The sequence below is a fragment of the Neltuma alba genome, unplaced genomic scaffold, assembly GCF_004799145.2.
Source record: "Neltuma alba isolate B1F8T4 unplaced genomic scaffold, ASM479914v2 tig00005405_pilon, whole genome shotgun sequence".
Classification (NCBI taxonomy): domain Eukaryota; kingdom Viridiplantae; phylum Streptophyta; class Magnoliopsida; order Fabales; family Fabaceae; genus Neltuma; species Neltuma alba.
Genome location: NW_021634099.1, coordinates 16,598 through 43,864, shown reverse-complemented (window position 1 = coordinate 43,864; position 27,267 = coordinate 16,598). Strand labels below are relative to the sequence as shown.

General features: G+C 31.6%; 2 protein-coding genes across 2 annotated transcripts; both read right to left on the bottom strand.

Annotated features, from left to right (window-relative positions):
- Positions 1–213: 213 nt before the first annotated feature.
- LOC114747696 (protein ZINC INDUCED FACILITATOR 1-like) lies at positions 214–8,356 on the bottom strand. The gene is made up of 17 exons (XM_028936042.1): positions 8,032–8,356; positions 7,349–7,389; positions 6,565–6,625; positions 6,356–6,458; positions 6,164–6,266; positions 5,552–5,605; positions 5,405–5,467; positions 4,757–4,806; positions 4,539–4,614; positions 3,890–4,066; positions 3,347–3,434; positions 2,422–2,507; positions 2,223–2,330; positions 1,778–1,822; positions 1,577–1,665; positions 1,044–1,087; positions 214–751 (listed from the first exon to the last, which is right to left on the bottom strand). The coding sequence occupies exons 1-17, from the start codon at positions 8,216–8,218 to the stop codon at positions 639–641; spliced, it is 1,488 nt and encodes a 495-aa protein (XP_028791875.1). The 5' UTR covers positions 8,219–8,356; the 3' UTR covers positions 214–638.
- A 13,553-nt stretch (positions 8,357–21,909) lies between these two features.
- Positions 21,910–23,828, bottom strand: LOC114747695 (protein ZINC INDUCED FACILITATOR 1-like). The gene is made up of 4 exons (XM_028936040.1): positions 23,736–23,828; positions 23,224–23,312; positions 22,860–22,903; positions 21,910–22,502 (listed from the first exon to the last, which is right to left on the bottom strand). The coding sequence occupies exons 1-4, from the start codon at positions 23,805–23,807 to the stop codon at positions 22,390–22,392; spliced, it is 318 nt and encodes a 105-aa protein (XP_028791873.1). The 5' UTR covers positions 23,808–23,828; the 3' UTR covers positions 21,910–22,389.
- Between the last annotated feature and the right edge of the window lie 3,439 nt (positions 23,829–27,267).

Genomic DNA, 27,267 nt, shown 5'->3' with positions numbered 1-27,267 from the left:
CAATGGTCAGAAAATCTCACTCCCACGGAACCCATCTCAGTGCCCCAGTCTGCCTAAGAACCCAGTTCCATCAAATTTGGTGGAACTCAATTCCCCAGAGAACCCATTTCACACATACCAAGCACACAAAATAATAGATTCCACTTCCACTTCTCTCTCCCCAGTTCACTCCCACCAAACGGGGCATCAAATAAAATTAGGTGTCAATAATACTAAAATGACCAACTTGTTTCAATCATAAATAACCATTGACTTGCCCAGAAGAATTACATATAAGTAGACAACAATACAATGATCACAAACATTTCTCAGTTCCCACAGTCACCATGACTCCACTCTAACACAAGAATCTACCTAAAGAATATAATTTCCTTGCTCTTTCCACTTCTCTTTCTGGTTAGTTTTCTTGTTCCCAGTTCCCGGGAGAGAAGTCTGTGAATGGTAGGAAGAAAGCCTTGTTCGAGTTGCAGGCTGTGGCTGAGAAAGACAAATTATGGTCTTTACTTATTTATCTTTGCTGCATCAATCAGCCAAAGCATCATCGTCATCATCTCCACAAAAACATCTCAAAACTAATGAATGATGCTTCGTTCATCATCACTTCATACTTCAGTAGCAACATTGTGTTATTATTGGTCTCACTGTAACTGTTCAGATGGGGTTGTCTTTTTCTCAGCCAGGAATGGTTTGAACATCATCAGCACTCCAAGTGCTTCTATCAGGTTAAGGATGAAGAACACCAAGTGAGAACCTGTGGTTACATTAACCAAAGTTGGCGAGGTTACAGAAAAATTTAGAATCTATAGCAAGTCGTGGTATTTACAAATCGTGAACAGTATAACACGTTTCATATATGCTCCGTGTAATGCACAAAAATCAATATGATTATATAAACAAATGAGATGCATGTTCTGGTTAATGTTGACATTCTTATTCTTAATCATACTAAAGCTTGAATCCATCATAGCCTTATTAGACACTATCTTTGTTCCCACCCTTAATATGATGCAGAATTCAACACAAATAGATTTCACCAATCATACCTGGAAGGAAAGAAGCATTTAACCGCTTCTGGGACCAAGCTAATCTGCATTGATCAAGATTATAATCAGTGAACAGTAGATAGGTTTTGAAATATTATATTACACGTAAACAAGCATGTCAAACTGAGGCATAGCTACAGCATTAGCATGACCTTGGGGACATGCAAATGGATGATACGGAGAACAGGAAAGCTAATATGTAGAGGCTTATGCAGTTAAAATCCTCTGGCAAGTGTACGTTGATAAATGAAATCCTCTAAGCAATCCAGATTGATGACTTTTCACCGTAATATTTTTCTTTAATAAATTAAAAAAATTATGATTTACATAAGTTATTCTAGCTTCAAGCTTGGTAAACTACTGCTACGAACCAAGGATCAAAAATCACAGATCATTGGAAGCCAAAGACAATATGGCCATCCGACATGCAACCATTTGGGTTCAACTTTGTCTGGCAATGCTTTTCACTAAAAATGATAAGTCATGCAAAAAGATTAATTTAAAAAAAAAAAAAAAATTGTACGTGCACTTACATTGCACCACCGCCAGCAGGGCCAACTGATTTGCATATTGACATAGCAGTCATAGCAATACCATTAGCTGCTCCTCTTTGATGTTGATCCTGTTTTTTATCAAATCAACACGCCATATTAGCCCAACTCAATATTGATAATTTCAAAACTTGAAAAGGAAAAATTAGCAATAAAAAAATGAACTGACAGAAAAAGAATTACCACTGCTTTGTTTTGCAGAAGCAACAATCCAGTAATAATGGTTTGCTGGGTCCAGCCAACAACAGAAAAAAATTACAATCAGGTAAGCTCATACTGCATGAAGGAGACGGAGTTTACTGTTTTCAGCATTTAAATAAGTTGAAAGCTTAATTGCATCTTTAGGCCATTTTAGTCTATTTATTATTACAATTTAGCTCAAATTTCAGATAAAGTGAGTCATGTGAGTTAGTGTTATCCACTGCTTTAATGTAATATTCGAAAGAGAAAAAACAGTTTCATTGACACTAGATTGCATTTACTTTCGTTACAAGGGTAATTGCTACTATTCATATTTAACAGAATGAAGATACTTAGAAAAATACTCTCCATTTCAGCTATTCTACTTCACCCCAACCCCTCATTATTACTACTGTGCTTGGTAAGGTTAAAAAATAGACGCACTTACAGAGAGACAATACTTGAGGACAGAAGCACTAGTTATCAATAGATGCAGTGTGAAGCCAGATAACAATGCCATGAAAGGGTAACTTTGCAAGAGAGGTATGGTGATAGCCTGATCACGGCACCCAAAAAACAGTACAGTTAAAATAATGAACACAGGAAACGCAGAATCATAGCACTGTTGCATGAGAGCAAAATCTGACCCCAGAAATGTGAGAAAGTCTAATAGGTCCACAAATTTTCTCCATCGCAGGATAAAGGAAAACTTGGTAAATCAAGAGAACGAAACCTAACAAATTAAGAAAAAGTCAGTATTAATCAGCATAATGGCCAACTAAAAAGACAGATCAATGCATAGAAAACAGACATGTATGTAGTGCTTGCCTATTTTGCTTGCATGAATAATAAGAGTTGATAAATGAACATTCATATAGGAAGTCCAGTCCAGAATAATTTTATCAAACAACTTCAAAAGGTTTCAAAAGATTATGGAGATAATTGTAACTGCTCTTCGACTCCAAACAAGTGGGCATGCCATTATAAGAAAAGGAGAAAAAAAGGCAATACTTGGGGCTAAGCATGCCAGCACACATCGATCTGAGGTTATAAGGCTAAACTAAACGCGGAGAACATGGCTCCAGATAAATGAATGCATAAACGCAAGTCAAAATGGGCAGACCTTAATGCAGTTTTTCATGTTTGCTGTCAAGTTCTCAAATAAAAACTCGACATATGAATATTTCAAAGTGCAGAACTAACTAATTGAAAAACTTAACAGCCTCGACAGTCAAATTATCACAATTTTACTATACAAGACTTGTTACAGAATAAACTTGTGAGGAAGTTAGTATATAACTTCATCATGTAATGCAGTTAAGTTTATGTGATAATTAGAGTTTTTTGCTAAACTCTCGTATAGTATTGACAGCAATTTTTGTATCATTGATCAACTTCCACCTCTATGCCCAGAGGAGGAAAGTGATGAGGGAGACCAAATGTAATGTTTGGTTGTTTTAAGTAATGTTATCCAGTGTTTTAATTCAAAAAGGAAAAAAAAAAGGAAAACACATAATTTACAAATTACAACATTAATCTATGCGCAGAAATTCATAGCCCTTGAAAACACACCTGATATTGAAAGAACATTACCAACGTCATTGGTTGTAAATTTCAAACCCCCCAACCTCAGAGGACTCACAGCCCATAATGAGAAAACCTGCAGAAAATAAAGTAGTGGTAACTCACGACCTAGAAAAAGAAAAACAATGACAAAAACATCACGTTGATCCATGAAAGACATTCAATTTAATACTCCAAGAATGTTCTGTATCACTTTAGTACCTAAGAATATGATTTATTTCAACTCTATGGCATATTTGATTCTTCAAATATTGTATAGTATTTTGGCCACCAAAAAAAATTGTAAAGTATCATTTCAGTATGATACTACTGCTAAATCTGGAAGGATGAAGTAAGACCAATGCCACTTTCACGAACTAAAGTCACACAAAAATTATTAGTGTATGAACTCGATGCTAAAGCATTATTCAAGGATTGAAAAAAAAGAAATACAGGTGTGGATAACTAGAAAGCGAAAGAGAGCCTGAAACAGCACAAAAATAATAGGAAATGTATATAAACTAGTCGTTCATAATAAAGTAGGAAGCATACCTCTTGATAAGCAATATTATGCAGCGCGAAAACACAATAAGCAATAATGGATGACATCAAGGGCCAGTTAAGTAAGAGGTTTTCATCTTTCTGAACTATCTTTTCCATGTTTCTGTTATCGGAAGCTTCTATATCCTGATGGGACTCGCTGCTGTCACAGTGTTTGTGCAATGTTTCCTGCAGCAACACAGATTTTATAAAACATTACTTACATCACCCTAATATCTGAAGGGAGTCTTTATTTGTCAAAAAGAAACAGTCTAAAATATGGTATATCTAATTCTCTCCCCTAAGATAGTATATGTTTAAATCATGTGGAGACCAATAAAATGAATAAAAGATAGAAACGCTAAGACAGAACTCAATGGATTCACCAATTCCCTTGAAAGGAAACAAAATACCAACAATCCTGATATGAATTATATTTTTGAATTGAAGGATAACAGTAGTCTCAAATCATCAAGAGGACAGAGTCATATAAGGCTGACCAAGAAATTTTGGAGGATGTGTTTGAATAGTGAGCTTGTGATAGTTAAGAAAAAAAAAATGTGTTGAGGATTACAGGGTTTGGGCCTGGATTTGCAATACTGTTGGTACTAAATATGATTATCAATTATTGAGGATACGCAGGTTGTTTGGCTACACATACCGGAAGCCACAGGCAGGAAGCTAACACAAAAAGTGCAAAGACCGATATTATTATGCTGGGCAAGGAGTATGGAAACCTGCAGGTCATGTTTTTTCACAAAGGAATGTAAGTACCTGAACAAATAAAGGGAAATGAAAAATACCAAAAAAAAAAAAAAGGGAAGCCAAAATTGCAACACTTCTATTATTATTAATAATAAGTAGGACAAGGGAACTTACTTATCAAAAAATGAACCTTTAGAGAATATATGCGGATATTTCTCTACTGGCTGCAATACAAAATTCCCCAAATTAGCAGACGAACAATTGATGAGTATGCTTATGAGTACGGCTCCACACACACATAGGAATGACAACTTCAATTTTGGAAATAAGTAGAACATGGCATTCAACCTAATAAGGCGGATACTTCAGATCCTGCTAGGTTGGAAGATATTGTTGGTATATAGAAATACGTCTGGTTCAAAGGAGTAATTGTTTATTTGTGCCCGAAGAAATTCTGATATGCTACCCTTGCCTTTATTTCAAAATACAGAGATTCAGGCTATCAGCTGTCCCAATATGGAATGGCAACAAAAGACTTTTAAAATGTAGAATCTAAAGAAATCTTTTTTCTCATTCCGTTCTAGATAGGGCACAAGAGTCCACTGTTTCAAAGTACAGGCATACAAGTCATTTCATCCTCAAATTCATTTATCTATTCAATTTATTTTATTACATTTTGTACACCAAACGACACATAAGACTCTAGATAAAAATAAACACTTAATCTATAAGGAGTTCCACTGATGAAACAAATTATCTTATGACCATGTGCAAATCTCAAAGCCTATTCAAAGCATATAGCTTACTGCACAAAGAAAGTACCTGAGCCAAATAGCCTCCCAGTGCTGGGCCAACAACTAAACCAATGCCCCAAGCTGCACTGACCTGAAAACAGATCACACTAACAAATTACCATGAAGAAAATAGGCTACTGAGAACCAAATGTAGATCAAAGTAGATTAGACTTACAGTTGAGAGTCCTATCGCATGGTATTCTTCCCGAACAATTTCGACAGTATAAGCCTAGTGATAGTGGATGATATGTTGATGGAGGTTACAATCAGATAAGAACAAGTCTTAATAAGAACCCAAAAAAGACAGACTGATGATTAATTACACGAATTCAAACTTCTAGTTGTGCCTCAGCTTGGTCTGTTAAGTTGGGATGGATGTCTCATTTTAAGTCTTCCAAAGAGTATTTACTTTTCAAGATCTCCCTCGCCTTAAACCCATTAACAAATACAAAGTCCATAGGGCATATATATGCCCCCTTATCATTTAAATTTGCTGTGGCAAAGCACTGAAATAGAATGGGGCCCTGCAATGGTATATCTTATAATGACCACTGGGCATTTAGCGATCACATCAACTTTAAATTAAACCATTTCACCCATCTATATGAACTTTTTATGAACAAGCTTTACATAAAAACACTATTGAAGACAAACATTCTTTGAAAATCTAAAAGGAGAAATTAAAACTTTGGTGTACCAAATTGAGCCAAAGTGAACTTTTTAAAGACCAAAATATCAATTCATTCAATTTTAAATAACTACCATCTGGTGTGTCTATAAATGTTACCTTCATCGGTCCAATCAATCCATTTAAGGCCCCAAGAAGAAATCTTGTGGTAACAGCCATCCAAAAACTTGAGCTAAGGCCGAATAGGGTGTTGAACACAATGCTGAAGTTAAATAAGAAGCAGTATCAGTTTTGAAAACCTTATCTTAAGGCTTAGAAGAAACCATCCAAATCAGTGGCAGGCTTGCTTACACTGCAATAATTCCCAAAATTGCAACAGGTTTTCTACCATATCGATCAGCAACCATTCCCCATGGTACAGATGTCAATCCTCTGCCAAACATGAATGCAGATCCTGCAACAAAATTTCATAGGGGATCGGTAATTTAATTTAAAATTTAGAAGTCTATAAATTATGCTCATGTACATCAATGGAATGGAAGGACTAAAAGGAACCTTACCCACATAACCAGCATAGGAACTTATATCTGCCTCTGTTTTTGCAATACCAAAATCTCTAACCTGGAAGTAGTAATAAAGTTGAAGAGTTACCAAAGGTTTTAATGCTTGCGTTATTTCATAACAAATGAGAAAGCGGAAGATAAAACAATAATCTTTCATGTTAAATTGATTAGTCAGACTATTTTTAAGAGAATTGGGATGTGTTGAAGTAATCTCATTAGAAAAAAAGTTTTTTTCTGCTTGCCAAAAATTTTTTTCCTTCTTGTAACAAAGGAAATGAAGGAAAAAGAAGAAAGAGAAGGAAATGTAACTTATAGATAATAAGCTCACTTCATGTTAAAATACTAATGCTTCCATTATGTGTGCTTATAGTTCATTATTTTCTGTGAAAGAAAATATTTCAACTTTAAAACAAGGACCAAATTCAGAAGTTTCTTCAACTATAAACTACAAGATGAAACCAACTTTTTTTAAAAATATATATTTAAGAGGATATAACTGCAAATTGTCACTCAAATTCATTTAATAAAGTGCTCGAGTTAATAAGGAAAATAAAAGGATATCAACCTGAAGAAAATTAATTAAACCAGCTATGTATTAGTTTCAAATCCCATTCTGAATCAAGTGGCAGTCGCTTTCAAACCCAAATGTGCACATTAAAAAAGACTAGTCATTTCCTATTTTCAATAGAAGTATGGTATTGAAATTGATAATATGGAATATCTAAAAAAAAATGCACCAAGAAGAAGGAAACAGTAAAGATAAGTGAAAAATCAAACTCACCATGAAATAAAGGAACGGAAAGAGAGATGATATAGGCAGCGCTGTACAAAGCACAAGAAAGTACAAATAAGACACTTTCCCCAAAAAAAAAGAAACTATCAATGAATCATTCCCCATGTTTGGCTCTTCTCCCCAGAAAAGAAAGAATGACGAACAGTAATTTTGGGTTTTCCAACAAGAATTAGAACAACTAAATACTTCAGCTAGAGCTCCAAGGAGCGCATTGAATTTAAAGAAACAATTTTTTTTTTTTTGCCAGAGAAACAACACTTTACAATCCCAAGATACTTTTAAGGATGATTAATCTTTCTTTCTTTTTTTGGGGGGGGGGGGGTTCCCAAAATTTTCACTGAACAATCGTTACCGGTTGGCTCATTTATCTCCATGCACACCCCTTTCTGTCTAATGCTAAACAAGATATATCAAGTCAAAATTTCGATGGTTTATTTGAAAAGTTCAAACAAAAAAAGGCCCACAACAACAAAAATTAAGTAATGAAAGTTGCGACCCCATCGTACTTCTACTATTCACTATGGGTTGACCGGTTGAATATGCTAACCTCAGCAAATCGAGCTCTCGCATTAATTTCCCAAAACTAATCATTCAAGTACTTTGAAGTTTGAACATAACAAACCCATTAAAAGTTACTCCAAAATGAGAAGAAACTAAAGAAGAAAACTTACAGCTGCACAATGTTATCAACCATATGTTGAGAAGAAGCTTTATAGGTACGCTTTGGGTCATTTCTTTGGCTCGATCCACCTTGCACCCAGGACAGTTCTCATAGTAATGTTTCTTCAGCAACGGCTCTCTATTGCCCTTGTCCTTATTATCGTCACTATTATCGATGTTACTGTAGTTGTCCGCCATGTTTGTTTACCGCAAGATTCTCCTTCCTGATTTACCCAATCAAGTTTCTCTGTTCAGAAAACATAAAACCGAGAAAATAGAAATCAGAATCAGAAACACACACCCAAAATCAGATATCTGGAGAAAATCTTGAGGGTGAGAAATGCAAAAGATGAAGAAATGGAAAATAAAACGAACAAGACGCTACCAGAGAGCATCAGTACACGCGTCATTCAGTAAAACGGCAGTGAGGTGTGGTGGGAAAGAATCGGATACTTCGCGCGGGTTATCTTCGTAATACATGTGGGTGGGGACAAAAAAAAAGCAGAAAGAAATTACGGGAAAAAGGAGATAAGAATTGAAGATGAAGAGAAATAGGTTCAAATTCAAAGATGGTGACTCCATTCAAGCACAAACAGAGGCGTTGTGCCGGCGTCGAGTCGTCACGATCTAACAATCAAACATATACGGTATAAACATATATATACACACACACTTGCTCACGTCCTGAATATAAATATAAACATAGGACTCATTTTGTACAATATAAATTATATTATAAAATAAGATTTTATTTTTAAGATCCTACTATTATCTTTATGTCTGCGCGCATGCAAAGTCGTGACTCGTGAGCTCACCAGAGGCCAAGATCAAGTGACGACTGATGAGCTAGTTTTAAAAGGAAAAGACGTGACTTTATTCTCTTTCCTCCTGTGAGCTCTATTTGGTTAGAGGGTTGTTGAGGGGTGAGAAGGAGATAGGATAAGAGTGTTTGATACTTTGATTGGAAAAAAACCAAAAAGAGAAGATGAAGGAAATTTGCTTCTTAGTACTCTCCTCCTTTCTTTCTGCTCCCCTCCAAAGTTGTTGAGGGGAGGAGAGAGAAGAGAACGAGATAAGTGTATTTGAAATAAAAAAGAGGGAGGAAAGAAATTTATCTTAGTGCTTTCTTTTTTTCTTTCTACTCCTCTCAAAATTTGAGATTTTTTAGAGGAGAAAAAAATATTATATTTAATATTAACTAAACTACTCATATTAACTTTTTAATATTTCAAACTTGCCCCTCTTATTAAAAATCCTTTTCTCCCTTCTTTCTTTTTCAGGGTGACACCCCAAACCATGGTTTGGGGACCCAAACCATGGTTTGGGAAATAGATCACCCAAACACTCCCTCCAAAAACCAAAACCATGGTTTTGGGTCAAAACCATGGTTTTGGAAAAAGCAAAAAAATTTTGCTTTTGGAGAAAAAAGGGAGAGTGTGAGAGCCTATATGATATGTATCTTGTTATTTTTTTTATAAACATATTTTTTGATAAACATATTTAATCTTATATTTTATAAATATATATACACATTAATTATTTATTAATTATATTATCTTATGTATTATTAATTATGTTGGTAAAAAATATATTATTAACAATTTTATTCCTTCAAATTAAAATATATCATAAAATCTATTTTTTCTATAATTATCATATTAACTTATGTCTTTTTTTTAGTAATTTGTATATATAAAAAGTGCTTCTGATAACAACTATCCAAACACTCTTACTTCTCAGAATCACTTTTTTACAAAATCTATTCTTCACAGAATCTATTCTCCCCAGAATCTATTCTCCAGAATCACTTTTCCAAACCACGGTTTGGTTTCATCCAAACACACTCTTATTATACTATAAGGGAGGTTACCGACTTACCACTTAGTTGTTTGAAAAGTCAAAGTTTTTGTCATCATCAGTGTGCCTGCAAACTTAATTTATATATATAGGCTTCACACGCTCTATGCTTGTTTTTTATTAAGTTCCAAATTCCAACTTTGTTGTGTTGATATAATAGTATATCATAGCTTATATTTTCCACAAATAAAAAACGAATAGGAAGAAAATACTCAAATTGAGAATAATTTTAATCAGTTTTTGAAAATGAAACTAATAAAAATATTATGTATTGAGCAATTAAATTATTTTTCATATTCACCGATTGAACTAAATTGAGCAAGCTATGAACAGTGAAGTTGGCTCTAACTTTGGAAAAGTCTGGGTCTATTGCTAAATTGTTATAATAATATTAAGAGTTAATTAAGCAGATAAGATATGCGGAATATAAAATTGCAGGCCTTTGTCCCATGTGGGTAGCAAAGCTGCACTCTTTTCTTTATACGTGCTTTACTTATAGAACTTTGTTTGCAACTTCTTTATTTTTATTAACTAATTATTTTTAGTTTTGTCATAATTTTTTATCACATATAAGTGAGGTAATTGGTTTTTTTAAATTGATTAAGAAATAATAATTTTGATATAAATACTGTAATAAAAAAATAAAATAATCTAGTATATGTCAATTCATAATTACCTTCCTTCCTCTTTCCTTATGAACCAAATAAGAAATCTCCTCTCTCTTCTCCTCTCCTCCAACCAAACAAAACTCACCACCTTCCTTCCTCTCCTTTCCCCTTCCTTTAATTAACCCCCCTTCCTTTCCCCAGCGTTGAACCAAACAAAGTCTAAAGTAATGTCTTGAATGGACTCCTATCTCTTGATATGAAAAAATATATTAATAGACTAAATTTATAAAATATTTTTAGTTTCTTAATTTCTAATATTATTAACTCAACAAATTTAAAGTAACAATCTTACAATTCAAAACTCACAAACTATGCTCTATGTTTGATATAATCATTTTATATATTTTGAAATTTAAATATATTTTGGTAGCATTTAATTATAGAGCCAAGCATTTTTCTGTTAAATGAAATTGATGATGTTATGATTAAGAGATTAAAAAAATACTTTTTCAATTCAAGAGACTAAGCTGAAATTTCATGTAAATTAAAAGAACTAAACTTGTACTTTACTTAATAAAAATACCAAAAATTTATATTTAAAGTAATTTTTTTATTTTCATTCTCTATTCAATGACACCATATTTTAAACTTGAACTATTTTTTTTATATTTTAAGTAAGAGTATTTTTTAAATAAATATTAATTATACTTAAAAATTTGTGTTGAAATTTATATTTGGAGATAAATTAAAAATTAAAAAAACACTTATAAATAAGCATAGAGAAAGTAACTTGAAATTTATTTTCATTCCCTATTCAATGACACTGGATGCATAAGTACATAAGTCTCAGATTGTGCAACCAATATGATTCACATTGAAGTAGTTAGTGATCATTCCTCAATTTAGCAATCATTATATGATTAGTAAAAGCCTCCATAAATAACTAGATAAAAGCTTATGAGAACAAAATTTCAGTTTTAATATTAAGATGATTGATTTTATATATTTTTTGCACATAAATACATTAAACCAATAATGTATTGCAAATTCCCCCATTATCTCAGGAGGCAAACTTTTTTATTTTTTGGTTTAAGATCCAATTACTCTGATGACAACATTTTGAAATATCGATAAAGAAAATATTTCAAAATTTTATATCCGTAAAATTTTTTTAAAAAAATTATATGGATACACGGATATATTTAAGATTTTGACATTTTTATTTAAGATCTAATGAGCTTGTTAGGATTTCATTTTGTTTAAATTTAAATGCATGATTTTTTGCCCATTTTTTACATATAAACTAAGATAATATTTAAATTTCAATTAGTTCACCTTTTTTTTTTTTCCCATTACCTCGGTTCAACTGATAACCACTTTTTCGCGGTCCTTTTTTTCCCCCCAAAATTTATAGAGAAAAGGAACGAGAAGGAGACGCGTGAACATATCCGGAAGAAGGAGGGCGTGAAGAAGCAGCCTGAAGAGGGTACTGGGGAGTGGGGAATACGAATCAGATTCCCATACCCATGAGTCGGATAGACCACAAGCATTCTTATATAAATAAATAAACAAAATACGAATACCATTTTGTTCTTGGTATTTTCAGAATTATCATCACCACAACAACGACCCATACCAAAGAGAAGATAGGGAAAAAAAAAAGTTAGTATGACTTCCAAATTCATTGTATTTACTATTTACACCTCCTGATCAGATCTGAAGAGTCTAAATATAATTTCTTTTCTATTTTTATTTTATTATAATTATTTTAATGAGTAAATTATCACTTTTTGAAGAAAAAATTCAAAAAAGTGATTAATTAAAATTTTTAATCCTAATCCATTCAAAGCACTAGGTGGTCATTGTGATGGGACCCAAACTGGGTCCCCACCTCCCCTAGCCCTTGTTTGTTGGCAGCATTCACATTCACCTTCCATTATCATGTTTGTGAACCACCAGGAATGAATTTCATCATCCTCGAGCTAGTGGCCAGAAATTCATAGGTTATATAATTCACTAAGAACTTAGTGTGAGTCAATCATAATCCCCAAAGTGTTTACTATCACTTGAATTTATGTTACTTATTCAGTTGCTATCGCTCATTACATATTCCACTCAGCATAGAAATTACTGGGAAAAAGTATTCGCCTTATTATATAAAATAAGTTACCAAGCAAAGCAATAATTAAATAAAAAATATGAATTGGGGAAAAAAATTGCAAAGTCATCAACCTCTCGTTTATCACTGAAAGGAATCAGCAAACAGAAAAATCATGATTAAAAACAATGAAACAAGTTTAAGGATTCATGGAGACGATGGATATGTTTAGATTGACGTTGGACAAAACTGACTTATAACCCAATAGACTTTTGTAACTAAAATTAAGATAAAAATCAGTTAAGGTATATTTGAATAGGTGCTTTTAAAAAGTTAGTTGAAAAAATTAAAAGTTGTTTAGATAATTAATAAAAAAATTAGTTTAGTTGTAAATTGACTGAAAAGGACATAGACTTTATTGAATAGTAGTGTTTGAAATTTTATGTTTTTAATGTGATAATAGTTTAAAAAAATACATAAAATTATTATGATAAAATATAAATAGTTTATTTGTGAAATTATAAAATAAAAATATTTGTTACGGAGAAAAATTTGAAAACACAATGTAGATAATTAATTAAATATATATAATAGACAAACATGAATATAAATTAAAATTCATTTGGTCTAAATAAAGACTCATTATGCTAACAAAAGAGATGAGAAAGAGGGGAAAATGCAAGGATAAATATGAGATGCTTATTTTTAATCATCACCATTTGAAACTGCAGTTTAAAAAGTCAGATTTTTCTCAGTTGAGTTCAATTGAGATTGAAGGCCAGAAATTAATTGGAAAAGTTAGCTGACCAAACAATATTTTTTGTCCAACTCAATTTGCAACTTTAATTTCACCATTTTCAAAACACTTTTGCCATTAGAGTGCCCGTTTCGTTCAGCGATTAGAAAAGCAGCTTATAGAAAAAGTAGCTTATGGAAAAGTAAAATTGGTAAAAATTAAATTGAATAAGCTGAATTGTGTTTGGATTGGAGTTCAAAAAAGCTAGTTTACAAAAATGAGATTGGTAAAAGCTTGTTTGGATTATAGTTGAGTAAAAGTAAGTTTGACTGAAAAATTACCAAAATAGGTATGAGTTTTAATAAATAATGAAACATGATGAAAAATTAATTTAAGACAATACAATAAAATTAAAATAAAATAATATGAAGAAATAAAATTTAATGAGTGGATTAAATTTTAAAATATTTAAAAAATCAAAAAATATTTGAAATATAAAGTGAAACATGAAAAAAGAAAGAATTGAGATAATATATAAGGAATTTTTTGGAAAAAATTAGAGGAACTAATATGAATCATTTGAAATTACGAGCTGAAAGCAACTCGTAATTTTCCACTTACAAAGAAATTTTTATAGCATTAAACTGCAATGCAATTAATCAACCCAAATGGCACATGCGGAGAGGCGTGCGACTCCTCGGTGAAGAAGAAATGAAAATGATGCTTGTGAGAGGAAAAGGCAAATGGGAGAGAAAAAAAGGACCTGATATCGCAGAACGGGCAACAGGTCTTCTGATTTTTTTTTTCCCGCTCAAAAGCTCTTTTGGATTAAGTGATAAGCTCCTTCTTGCAGCTTATAGGAATTGGGCGTTCAAATAGGCTTTTTTAACATAAGTCTAATTGCTTTTAAACTCTGCCAAACAGGTCCCATTTGTAACCCAATTTATTTTAAAATTTAAGCTGATTTTAAGCTCTGTCAAACAGGACCAGAAACGGTAATCCAAACATGCCCGTCACATCAATTGGGATTTGAAAGAAAATTTAGCAGAATCAAACTCTGAATAAATGGAATGAAGAAAAGTAGAATAGGAACCAACAGTATCATGATATCGACCAGTGGAGTTACTCTCCACTAATTCAAAATCAGCATAACATCTTGTTCGGATGAATCCGGCGGCATTCAATAGATAACGCAAAGATAAAATTAGATGTCAATAATAATAAAATGAAGGACCTGTTTCAATCATAAGTAACCATTTACTTGCCCAGTAGTCAACAATACAATGAATTCATCACAAACATTTCTCACCGTAACCATGATTCGACTCTAACACAAGAATCTACCTAAAGAAAATAATTTTCTTGCCCTTTCTTTCTCTTTTTCGGTTAGTTTTCTTGTCCCTACTCCTGGGACAAAAGTCTATGAATGGTAGGAACAAAAGCCTTATTGAGTTTACTTATTTATCTTTGCTGCATCAATCAGCCAAAGCATCATCATCATCTCCACAAAAATATCTTAAAATTAATGAATGACGCTTCATTCATCATCACTCCAGGCTCCAGCAGCAACACTATGTTATTACTGGTATCACTGTAACTGTTTAGATGGGGCTATTAGGTTGAGGATGAAGAACACCAAGTAAGAACCTGCGGTTACATTTACCAAAGTTGGCGAGGTTACAGAAAAATTTAAAATATGTAGCAAGTCGCGTTATTCATAAGCCATGAACAGTAAAACACCTTTCGCATACTCCGTGTAATACAGAAAAAACAATATGATTATACAAACAAATGGGATGGATGTTCTGATTTATGTTGACATTCTTATTCTTAATCATACCAAAGCTTGAATCCATCACACAAAAACCATAGATATCAATCATCACAGGCTTCAATTATGAGCCTTTCTCTGCAAAAGCCATCAATAATCGTGTTATAAGAAACTAAACTAGGCTTAACGGGCCCTCTCCCCATCTTTAGATTTAACCGCACCTCTTGTTTTTGCGGCCTTACATAGTTCATTAATGAGTGTGTTGTAGCTAACTAATCTAACTGAAACCCTCTTGCTATCAGATCATCATGAAAATCCAAGGCCTTTCCAATGTCATCATCATTGCAAAAGTCATTTGACCCAAATGGCAGTAACAATTAATCAAAATGTTCAGGGTAACCAAAGATGTTCACTAGTGTAGCGTAAAGGGAAATAACAGTGCGATGATGATTCAACTTCGCAAGAGCTCCTAAGATCTGATTATTTTGGGTTATAGAGGGTTGGGGGCGAGCATAAAGCAAGCGATTAAAAGAAGAGGGAGCCTTTTCAATATTCTGAGGATTTGTGGGATTGGAATGTGAACAGAAGTGGAGAGAAAGAAGTAAGGGAGACGTAGATGCTGTAGCAAACAAAGGAAATTGGGAGAAGACATACTGCGAAGGAGCTCTGCAAAATGACATCTGCAGTTGGATTCAGAAGTTCAGATCCTTCTACTGAAAATTTGACGTTCGACGAGACGGGAAGACGAGTACATTAGATTTTAGAAAACTTGTAGGTCAAATGGAGTTTGGGGTAGTAAGTTTGAAGTTGAGGATATTTTTGGGATAAAAGATATTTGCGGGAAAAAAACCCTTATTTTCCATATCTTCATTCTCCAACCAATGAACCCATTGAACCCATTTGTCATTAGTTTGTGGAAACCTATTTCACTTGAGCAAGGAATTGAATTGTAATAATCTTATCATTAAAAGTTGCCATCATGTTATCAATCTAAGTATAAATTTAAATCGTTATAAACGTACAGTTGTAAATAGAAAAAAAATGAGTTTTTTTTTTCCAATATAATCAATGATTGTGTGGCCTATAAAATTATAGAAGGTTTAGAATTAGAACTTAAATGCAGTGCGACTTTAATTTTCTCTAAAGTAATATTTAATGTTGATAATAAGAATAGAAATATGAATCGTAGGTAGTCTAAATTTTTTTAAAGATGAGCACAATAAGTTTTTTTTTTTAATATATGCACCAAATCTTAATAATTCTCCCTTTTATCATTACAAGAGTTTCTTATATTTCACAAGAATTTTCTTTCACTTTTTTTTTTCTGTTTTAAATAAAGCTATACTGGGCGCATTTGTAATGGTAAGAGTCAAAACAAATCATATACTCCTCCGATCCTTATTATAAGACCCCATTTGACTTTTTATTTAGTCCTAATTATAAGACCCCAATCCATTTTGTCGCTTATATTTATGCATTTTTTTCAAGATAATCCTTCTAATAATGATAGTTTTAGCCAATATACTTAATTAGCAAGGATATTTTAGGAATGACAACACTTATTTATTATAAATAACCAACTTAACTTACTTCCTTAATCTCCTCAAATAAGTCAATTGGGTCTTATAATTAGGACTGGAGGAGTACTAATTCATAATTTGTAAACGGGTGATCAAACACTGCATGATATTTTAACTATTTTTTCTCATTTTTTGCCCATATGAATAATTTCATATCATATTATTATATTAATTAATTAATCAAATCCTCTCTCAAGCCCACCTTTTTTTTTCTTTTAGTAATTCTTTCACTCACTCTCAAGTTTTATTTGAAAACACATTTTTATATATTTATTATCTTTAATCAATTTTTTTATTTCCTTTATTTGTATCTTATACATAAAATAAAAGGGAGTATGATTCAGATTTAAAATTCTTTCAAGAAATGTCCATATTAAATATTTGACATTGATCTACCAACTTGATCATTTCATATAATTAATGATGGAATAATGGAAATAATAAATGTGTTATTTATATTTAGGAGCAAATAATCACGAGTATAAAATTAGAGGGGATAATAGATAATAATTATATGAATATAAAAATATATTTCACATCCTATTTGTTATTTGACAGAAAATTATATAACAATATTAGGAGTCAAATCCTTGCCTTTCATTTCCATAAAAAGATCTATAGTCACTTCAACAATCTTTATTTTACATATTATATCAATCAAAATTCTATGACTAAAAATATCAAGAGACAAACCACACTTAACCATCTTAACAAAGACTTGAATGCACTCACTGATATTGTTTATCAAGTAGTAGCCACCCAAAGAACTACACGTAATATGATTACGATTCACATAACTCGTCACCTTATCAAGGTAAATGTAATCCGTTGATATAACTGTATGTTCCTTCATAAGAAGAAGTATTTGGAGATAGTTTAGTATGACTGAAAGATTAATATATAAAAGAATTAGATGTTACATTTGTGGTATCAGAAAGAAGGTTTTGGATTGAACTAATACTCTGATACCATAGAATTTTTAAGCCCTCAAAATAATATTACATAATTTTCTCCATTTTGCTTCAATTAGTTTTTGTTAATAAAATCTGAAATTCTCAAACTTACTTTTAATTTTCCTAGTTTAATACTATCATCATACATCAAGACCATTCAACCATCTAATCCTACTTTTAAACTTGAATTGGGAGTTGTTGAAGTGCCTTATCAATCATCTTTGTTTTACATAGTATATTAATCAAAATGTTATAATAAAAAAAAATATCAAAAGCCAAACCATGCTAAGTTTAATTATGCTAAGATTAGAGGGGATAATAGATAATAATTATATGAATATAAAAATATATTTCACATCCTATTTGTTATTTGACAGAAAATTATATAACAATATTAGGAGTCAAATCCTTGCCTTTCATTTCCATAAAAAGATCTATAGTCACTTCAACAATCTTTATTTTACATATTATATCAATCAAAATTCTATGACTAAAAATATCAAGAGACAAACCACACTTAACCATCTTAAAAAAGACTTGAATGCACTCACTGATATTGTCTATCAAGTAGTAGCCACCCAAAGAACTACACGTAATATGATTACGCTTCACATAACTCGTCACCTTATCAAGGTAAATGTAATCGTTGATATAACTGTATGTTCCTTCATAAGAAGAAGTATTTGGAGATAGTTTAGTATGACTGGAAGATTAATATATAAAAGAATTAGATGTTACATTTGTGGTATCAGGAAGAAGGTTTTGGAATGAACTAATACTCTGATACCATAGAATTTTTAAGCCCTCAAAATAATATTACATAATTTTCTCCATTTTGCTTCAATTAGTTTTTGTTAATAAAATCTGAAATTCTCAAACTTACTTTTAATTTTCCTAGTTTAATACTATCATCATACATCAAGACCATTCAACCATCTAATCCTACTTTTAAACTTGAATTGAGAGTTGTTGAAGTGCCTTATCAATCATCTTTGTTTTACATAGTATATTAATCAAAATGCTATAATAAAAAAAAATATCAAAAGCCAAACCATGCTAAGTTTAATTATGCTAAGATTAGAGGGGATAATAGATAATAATTATATGAATATAAAAATATATTTCACATCCTACTTGTTATTTGACAGAAAATTATATAACAATATTAGGAGTCAAATCATTGCCCTTCATTTCCATAAAAAGATCTATAGTCACTTCAACAATCTTTATTTTACATATTATATCAATCAAAATTCTATGACTAAAAATATCAAGAGACAAACCACACTAAACCATCTTAAAAAAGACTGGAATGCACTCACTGATATTGTCTATCAAGTAATAGCCACCCAAAAAACTACACGTAATATGATTACGCTTCACATAACTCGTCACCTTATCAAGGTAAATGTAATCGTTGATATAACTGTATGTTCCTTCATAAGAAGAAGTATTTGGAGATAGTTTAGTATGACTGGAAGATTAATATATAAAAGAATTAGATGTTACATTTGTGGTATCAGGAAGAAGGTTTTGGAATGAACTAATACTCTGATACCATAGAATTTTTAAGCCCTCAAAATAATATTATATAATTTTCTCCATTTTGTTTCAATTAGTTTTTGTTAATGAAATCTGAAATTCTCAAACTTACTTTTCATTTTCCTAGTTTAATACTATCATCATACATTAAGACCATTCAACCATCTAATCCTACTTTTAAACTTGAATTGAGAGTTGTTGAAGTGTCTTATCAATCATCTTTATTTTACATAGTATATTAATCAAAATGGTATAATAGAAAAAATATCAAAAGCCAAACTATGTTAAGTTTAATTTTCTCAACTCACTAATGTTGTTTATCAAGTAGTGACCGGCCACTAGAGAACTATAGGTAAATTTATTGAATTTGATACCGCTCTTTGTCATCCAACCATCAAACAAATGATGGCCTCAACTTTGACGACATTTCTTGTAATATTCCTAATTTTGAAGATATAAATTGAAGAAATCCAAAAAGACTTAAATATTTAGTTTATATTTCGAGAAAAAGAATTTTTCTATAAAAATTTATTTTTGAGTTGGAAATATAGGAAAATAAAGAAGGAATAATTATTAAAAAATATGAAGGCTCAAAATAATTACAGAAATTAAAAATTAAGGTGCATCATTATTCTACTGTTTTGAAAGTCATAGGAAAAACCAAGAGTTAATAGAAGGCGTAGATAATAATTTATAGTTAATAGATATATACATACATAAATGAAAGCTTGATATATACATACATATTTCTATAATATACGTATTTGAATAAAATACGTATATTATAGAAATATATATTACTTCTTATTATTATTAATATAAAATCTCGTTTGAATTTTATTTTAATTATAACTATAAGATTTTATTTTATTTTATTTATTATATTTATCTATTCTTTTAAATAATTTTTCTAATAATGATATTTCTAACTAATAAAAAATATTTTAAAAAACAAAATCAATTTATTGCAAATAATTAATTTAATTTAATTTTTTTTAATCTATTTAAATTAATTAATTAATTCTTATATTTAATATCAGAATTAGTGTATATCATCTTCACGTCTGCGGGCGAGCGAAGTCGTAAATGCATCAAAGGCCAAGGTCAAGTGATGACTGGACAGCTAAAATAAAAGGAAAACACATGACCTTATTCTCTTTCCTCCGGTGCCGCAAGGTAAAGTCTTAAATGGACTCTTGATATGAAAAAAATAGGATGAAGTAGTGTTAGGCATCTGTCAAAAATTGCTCCAAATTTAAAAAATGAGGGGTAAAATTGCATCCTTTAAAAGATTAGGGTGTTAAATGCACTTGTAAAATAAATTCAGGGTGTTAAGAGATACTTCACCCAAAAAATATACTGATAAACTAAATTTTTAAAACATATTTTTAAATTCTTAATTATCAAAAAAAAAACTTTTTCAATTCTAGAGACTAAACTAAAACTTCATATAAATTAAAAGGAGAAAACTTGTACTTTACTCAGCAAAAATATCAAAAATTTACGTTTAAAGATTTTTTTTAAATTTTCATTCTCTATTCAATGACACCATATTTTAAACTTGAACTATTTTTTATATTTTAAGAATGATTTTTTAAAATAAATATTTATTATTCTTAGAAATTGGTTTTGAAATTTACATTTGGAGACAAATTAGAAATCAAAAGAGGACATATAAATAAGGATTGAGAAAGTAACTTGAAATTATAAACGGAATCGAATCCGCGGTCTTTCACTCATAAGAAGGTTTTTATTGTCACTTCTCACTTATCAGAATTTTTTTTCCCCCAAACAAACATCTACTATTGCCAAATCAAACGAAACGCACATTCTATACAAGAAAAAGACGACAAGCAAATAAAGAAGAGTAACAAACCATGGTAAGAAGTTATTGTATCATTGATATAAAACCCATTTAACTAATTTGATTGATTAAGAAAGTTAGGTAAGTTAGTTAATTATAAAAAAAGTGACATATTTTTCCTAAAACATCATAATCATCTTTTTTAATACCACATCTCCCTCTTCTATTTGATTGTGTTTGAAGGAGTATCCATATGGGTAATTTAGAGAAAATTGATAAATATGAGAAATGGGTCTTATATTTAGAACCAAAACTAACTCAATAATTAGATTCTATATTAAGAACGGAAGGAGTATCAACTTAGCCAAAGTTCTTACCTGGAAAAAAACACTTAACCAAAGTTATAGCTTCGGGGCCACTCATATGATCAGGTTGTGCTCCTACAGAGACATTAGATGAGATTTATATTTTTGAAGTCTAAATAAATTAAATAAAATAATTATATTATATAATTGTGCAATGTTTTTTAAAAAAATATTTTAATTATTAACTTTCATATATATATATATATTGCGTAGGAATAATAGGTAGTTCGGTATATTTTTAAAGCTAATTATTCGCCTTTCAAATTTTCACTTTATTGAAAGTTAATTCTTCTAATTTATCAAAATTTTATAGTACTTCATTTCATCTTAAATTTAAATGACATGTAGCTAAATAAGGAAAATAACCAAAAATATACCTACAAATAAGTAATTTTGACATGTCAAACTACTACAAAAATAATCAGCATAATCTATTTGTTTTAAATTTAGTAAGTAATTTTGTCATTTTTTCAACTAGATAATTTAATCTATCAAAACATTACCATACGCACGGAATGGGACTTAAATTACTTCATTTATGGTAAATAACTTGGTCTTTGAGGAGATTGCTAGCCTGAGACTCAAATTCCATTCAATATAATATTAAGACGATAAATACTACAATGACCACCTTGTTTCCATAATAAATATTAAATAACCATTACCTTGCCCACGGAAAAAAAATTACAATTAAATAGACAACAATACAATGAACTTATCACAAACATTTCTGAGTTAAATGATTCCATTCTAACACAAGAATCCACATGAAGAATCTAATTTTCTTGCTCTTTCCACTTTTCTGTCCCTCTTTTTAGTTAGTTTTCTTGTTCCCGGCTTCTGAGAGAGAAGTCTGTGAAGGGTAAGAAGGAAAGCCTGCAGGCTGGACAAAGTTATGTTCGTCTACTCACTGATCTTGCTGGCTGCTATCAGCCGAAGCATCATTATCGTCGTCATCGTCGCCTCCTTCACGAAAGCATCTCAAAAATTAATGGATGTTGCTTTCATTATTCATCACTTGAGGTTTCAGCAGCAACATTATGTCATCACTGATATCATTGTAACTGTTCTAATGGGGCTGTCTTTTTCTCGGCCAGAAATGGTTTGAACATCATCAACACTCCAAGTGCTTCTACTAGGTTCAGGACAAAGAACACCAAGTGAGATCCTGCATTTACATTTCCCATAGTTAGTGAGGTCATTGAAGTAAAACATTAAAAAGTCTATACTAAGTCACATTTTTCACAGGTCATAAGCAGTGCAATTTACACGTCAAACTCTGCCTTAAAACGAAAATCCATCTAGGTATTAGAAACACATGGGATGGATGTTCTGATTTTCGTTTGGTGTTTGGCGCCCCTTCAAAAGATTACTTTTGCATTTTATGAGATAAAACTCTTCTCGCATTTATCTTGGATGGCACAAAATCTCTTAAAATAAACTCGAATCCATCATAGCCTTATCAGTCACTATCTTAGTTGCCACCCTTCATATGAAACAGAACTTGACATAAACAGGTTCATACCTGGGAGGAAAGAAGCATTTAACCTCTTCTGGGACCAAGTTAATCTGCATTGGTCAAGTTCATAATCAGTGGACTGCAGTTTAACAATATTTCTGGTAAACAAGCATATTAAACCAAGGCATGTTTACAACTTGTAAACATGTACATCACCTCGTGAAATTCTTCCTTAAAAAATTTAAAAAGTTAGGAGTTAGATAAATTATTGTAGCAACAAAGGATCACAAGGCAGAAATTGAACTCAGAGAGTCAATGAAGTTCAATCCGATCATTTAAGCTAAGTTTGTAGGCAATATTTTTCATTAAAAATGATAGGTCATGCAAAAGAAAATTAAAAAAAAAAAAAAAAAATCACAGGCACACTTACATTGCACCACCTCCAGCAGGGCCAACTGCTTTAAATATTGACATAGCGGTCATAGCAATTCCATTAGCTGCTCCCCTTTGGTGTTGTTCCTATTTTTCCAAAACAACATGCCGTATTAGCCCAAAAAATATTGATAATCTCACAACTAAAAAAGAACAAACTAATACTCTCTCCAGTTCTTTTTACAGGTTTCAAATAACCGAATTACATAGATTAAGAAGTCAGTTAAAATTGATAGGCAGTAAATGAGTAACAAATGTACTATTTGTTTTTCCAAATATAACAGGTGGGTGAGGGAGAGAATGAGTGGGAAACCGTTATAATTAATTAATGCAGAGACATAAAATTAATTAGGGGCAAAAACAGAAAAAAAAAAAAGGGAAAAAGTGCATTAAAATTTTAGACATCTCTAAAATGTAAGTTGAGGACCAAACATATTCAAAACATTGTAACATATAAAAATGAACGGATGGAGTAATAAATAATGAACTGAACTGGAGCGAAAAAATTACCACTGCTCTGTTTTGCAGAAGAAATAATCCAGTAATAATGGTTGCCTGTGACCAGCCAAAAACCAAAAACATTACAATCAGGCAAGCTCATAATACATGAAGGAGATGACGGAGTTTACTGTTGACTGTTTCCAGCATTTAAATGTGGAAGCTTAAAAGTGTGTTTGTTTAATGCAAGAAAAAAGAAAAGAAAGCTTGTTGGCCTGTTGAGAAAAAAAGGTACATTTGAGCTACTATTCTGCAATACTTTTGTTATGGGGACAATTGCTACTATTCATATCTAACAGAATAAAGTTACCAATAAATCACAGTTCCCGCTATTCTACTTCACCCTAACCCCCCATTGCCTATGAGTCGGATAGACCACAAGCATTCTTATATAAATAAATAAAAAAAATACCAATACCATTTTGTTCTTGGCATTTTCAGAATTATCATCACCAAAGAGAAGATAGGGGGAAAAAAAAGTTCGTATTACTTCCAAATTCATTGTATTTACACCTCCTGATCAGATCTGAAGAGTCTAGATAAAATTTCTTTTCTATTTTTAGTTTATTATAAGTATTTTAATGAGTAAATTATCACTTTTTGAAAAAAAAAATTCAAAAAAATGATTAATTATAAATTTTAATCCTAATCCATTCAAAGCACTAGGTGGTCATTGTGATGGGACCCAAACCGGGTCCCCACCTCCCGTAGCCCTTGTTTGTTGGCAGCATTCACATTCACCTTCTATTATCATGTTTGTGAACCACCAGGAATGAATTTCATCATCCTCAGGCTAGTGGCCAGAAATTCATAGGTTATAATTCACTAAGAACTTAATGTCAGTCAACCATAATCCCCAAAGTGTTTACTATCACTTGAATTTATGTTGCTTATTCAGTTCCTATCGCTCATTACATATTCCACTCAGCATAGAAATTACTGGGAAAAAGTATTCGCCTTATTATATAAAATAAGTTACCAAGCAAAGCAATAATTGAATAAAAAATATGAATTGGGGAAAAAAATTGCAAAGTCATCAACCTCTCGTTTATCACTGAAAGGAATCAGCAAACAGAAAAATCATGATTAAAAACAATGAAACAAGTTTAAGGATTCATGGAGACGATGGGTATGTTTAGATTGACGTTAGACAAAACCAACTTATAACCCAATTGATTTTTGTAACTGAAATTAGGATAAAAATCAGTTAGGATATATTTGAATAGGTGCTTTTGAAAAGTCAGTTGAAAAAGTTAAAAGTTGTTTAGATAATTAGTAAAAAAATTAGTTTAGTTGTAAATTGACTAAAAAAGACATGGATTTTATTGAATAGTAGTGTTTGAAATTTTATGTTTTTAATGTGATAATAGTTTAAAAAAATACGTAAAATTATTATGATAAAATATAAATAGTTTATTTGTGAAATTATAAAATAAAAGCATTTGTTACGAAGAAAAATTTGAAAACACAATGTAGATAAATTTGAAAACACAATGTAGATAAATTTGAAGACGCAATGTAGATAATTAATTAAATATATATAATGGACAAACATGAATATAAATTAAAATTCATTTAGTCTAAATAAAAACTCATTATGCTAACAAAAGAGATGAGACAGAAGGGAAAATGCAAGGATAAATCTGGAATGCTTATTTTTAATTATCACCATTTGAAACTGTAATTTAAAAAGTCAGATTTTCCTCAGTTGAATCTAACTGAGATTGAAGACCAGAAATTAGTTGGAAAAGTTAGCTGACCAAACAATGTTTTTTGTCCAACTCAATTTACAACTTTAATTTCACCATTTTCAAAACAAACGACAATCTAAACATACCCGTCACATCAATTGGGATTTGAAAGAAAATTTAGCAGAATCAAACTCTGAATAAATTGAATGAAGAAAAGTAGAATAGGAACCAACAGTATCATGATATCGACCAGTGGAGTTACTCTCCACTAATTAAAATCAGTATAATATCTTGTTCAGATGAATCCGGCGGCATTCAATAGATAACACAAAGATAAAATTAGATGTCAATAATAATAAAATGACGGACCTGTTTCAATCATAAACAACCATTTACTTGCCCAGTAGTCAACAATACAATGAATTCATCACAGACATTTCTCACCGTAACCATGATTCGACTCTAACACAAGAACCTACCTAAAGAAAATAATTTTCTTGCCCTTTCCGTTTTTCTTTCTCTTTTTTGGTTAGTTTTCTTGTTCCCTACTCCTGGGACAAAAGTCTATGAATGGTAGGAACCAAAGCCTTATTGAGTTTACTTATTTATCTTTGCCGCATCAATCAGCCAAAGCATCATCATCATCTCCACAAAAATATCTCAAAATTAATGAATGACGCTTCATTCATCATCACTCCAGGCTCCAGCAGCAACACTATGTTATTACTGGTATCACTGTAACTGTTTAGATGGGGCTCTTAGGTTGAGGATGAAGAACACCAAGTAAGAACCTGCGGTTACATTTACCAAAGTTGGCGAGGTTACAGAAAAATTTAAAATATGTAGCAAGTCGCGTTATTCATAAGCCATGAACAGTAAAACACCTTTCGCATACTCCGTGTAATACAGAAAAAACAATATGATTATACGAGTACAAACAAATGGGATGGATGTTCAGATTTATGTTGACATTCTTATTCTTAATCATACCAAAGCTTGAATCCATCACACAAAAACCATAGATATCAATCATCACAGGCTTCAATTATGAGCCTTTCTCTGCAAAAGCCATCAATAATCGTGTTATAAGAAACTAAACTAGGCTTAACGGGCCCTCTCCCCATCTTTAGATTTAACCGCACCTCTTGTTTTTCCGGCCTTACATAGTTCATTAATGAGTGTGTTGTAGCTAACTACATCTAACTGAAACCCTCTTGCTATCAGATCATCATGAAAATCCAAGGCCTTTCTAACGTCATCATCATTGCAAAAGTTATTTGACCCAAATGGCAGTAACAATTAATCAAGATGTTCAGGGTAACCAAAGATGTTCACTGGTGTAGCGAAAAGGGAAATAACAGTGCGATGATGATTCAACTTCGCAAGAGCTCCTAAGATCCTATTAATTTGGGTTATAGAGGGTTGGGGCGAGCATAAAGCAAGCGATTAAAAGAAGAGGGAGCCTTTTCAATATTCTGAGGATTTGTGGGATTGGAATGTGAACAGAACTGGAGAGAAAGAAGTAAGGGAGACGTAGATGCTGTAGCAAACAAAGGAAATTGGGAGAAGACACACTGCGAAGGAGCTCTTCAAAATGACATCTCCAGTTGGACTCAGAAGTTCAGATCCTTCTACTGAAAATTTGGCGTTCGACGAGACAGGAAGACGAGTACATTAGATTTTAGAAAACTTGTAGGTCAAATGGAGTTTGGGGTAGTAAGTTTGAAGTTGAGGATATTTTTGGGATAAAAGATATTTGCGGGAAAAAAACCCTTATTTTCCATATCTTCATTCTCCAACCAATGAACCCATTGAACCCATTTGTCATTCGTTTGTGGAAACCTATTTCACTT

Coding starts and splice junctions, on each gene's coding strand:
- LOC114747696 (XM_028936042.1), bottom strand. CDS start 8,218: ATGGCGGACAACTACAGTAACATCGATAATAGTGACGATAATAAGGAC. Junction 4,615..4,756: donor AAAGGTTCATTTTTTGATAA/GTAAGTTCCCTT, acceptor CATGACCTGCAG/GTTTCCATACTCCTTGCCCA. Junction 1,666..1,777: donor TTCTGCAAAACAAAGCAGTG/GTAATTCTTTTT, acceptor GATAAAAAACAG/GATCAACATCAAAGAGGAGC.
- LOC114747695 (XM_028936040.1), bottom strand. CDS start 23,807: ATGTTTTTGGTTTTTGGCTGGTCACAGGCAACCATTATTACTGGATTA. Junction 23,313..23,735: donor TTCTGCAAAACAGAGCAGTG/GTAATTTTTTCG, acceptor TTGGAAAAATAG/GAACAACACCAAAGGGGAGC. Junction 22,904..23,223: donor CCTGCTGGAGGTGGTGCAAT/GTAAGTGTGCCT, acceptor TGACCAATGCAG/ATTAACTTGGTCCCAGAAGA.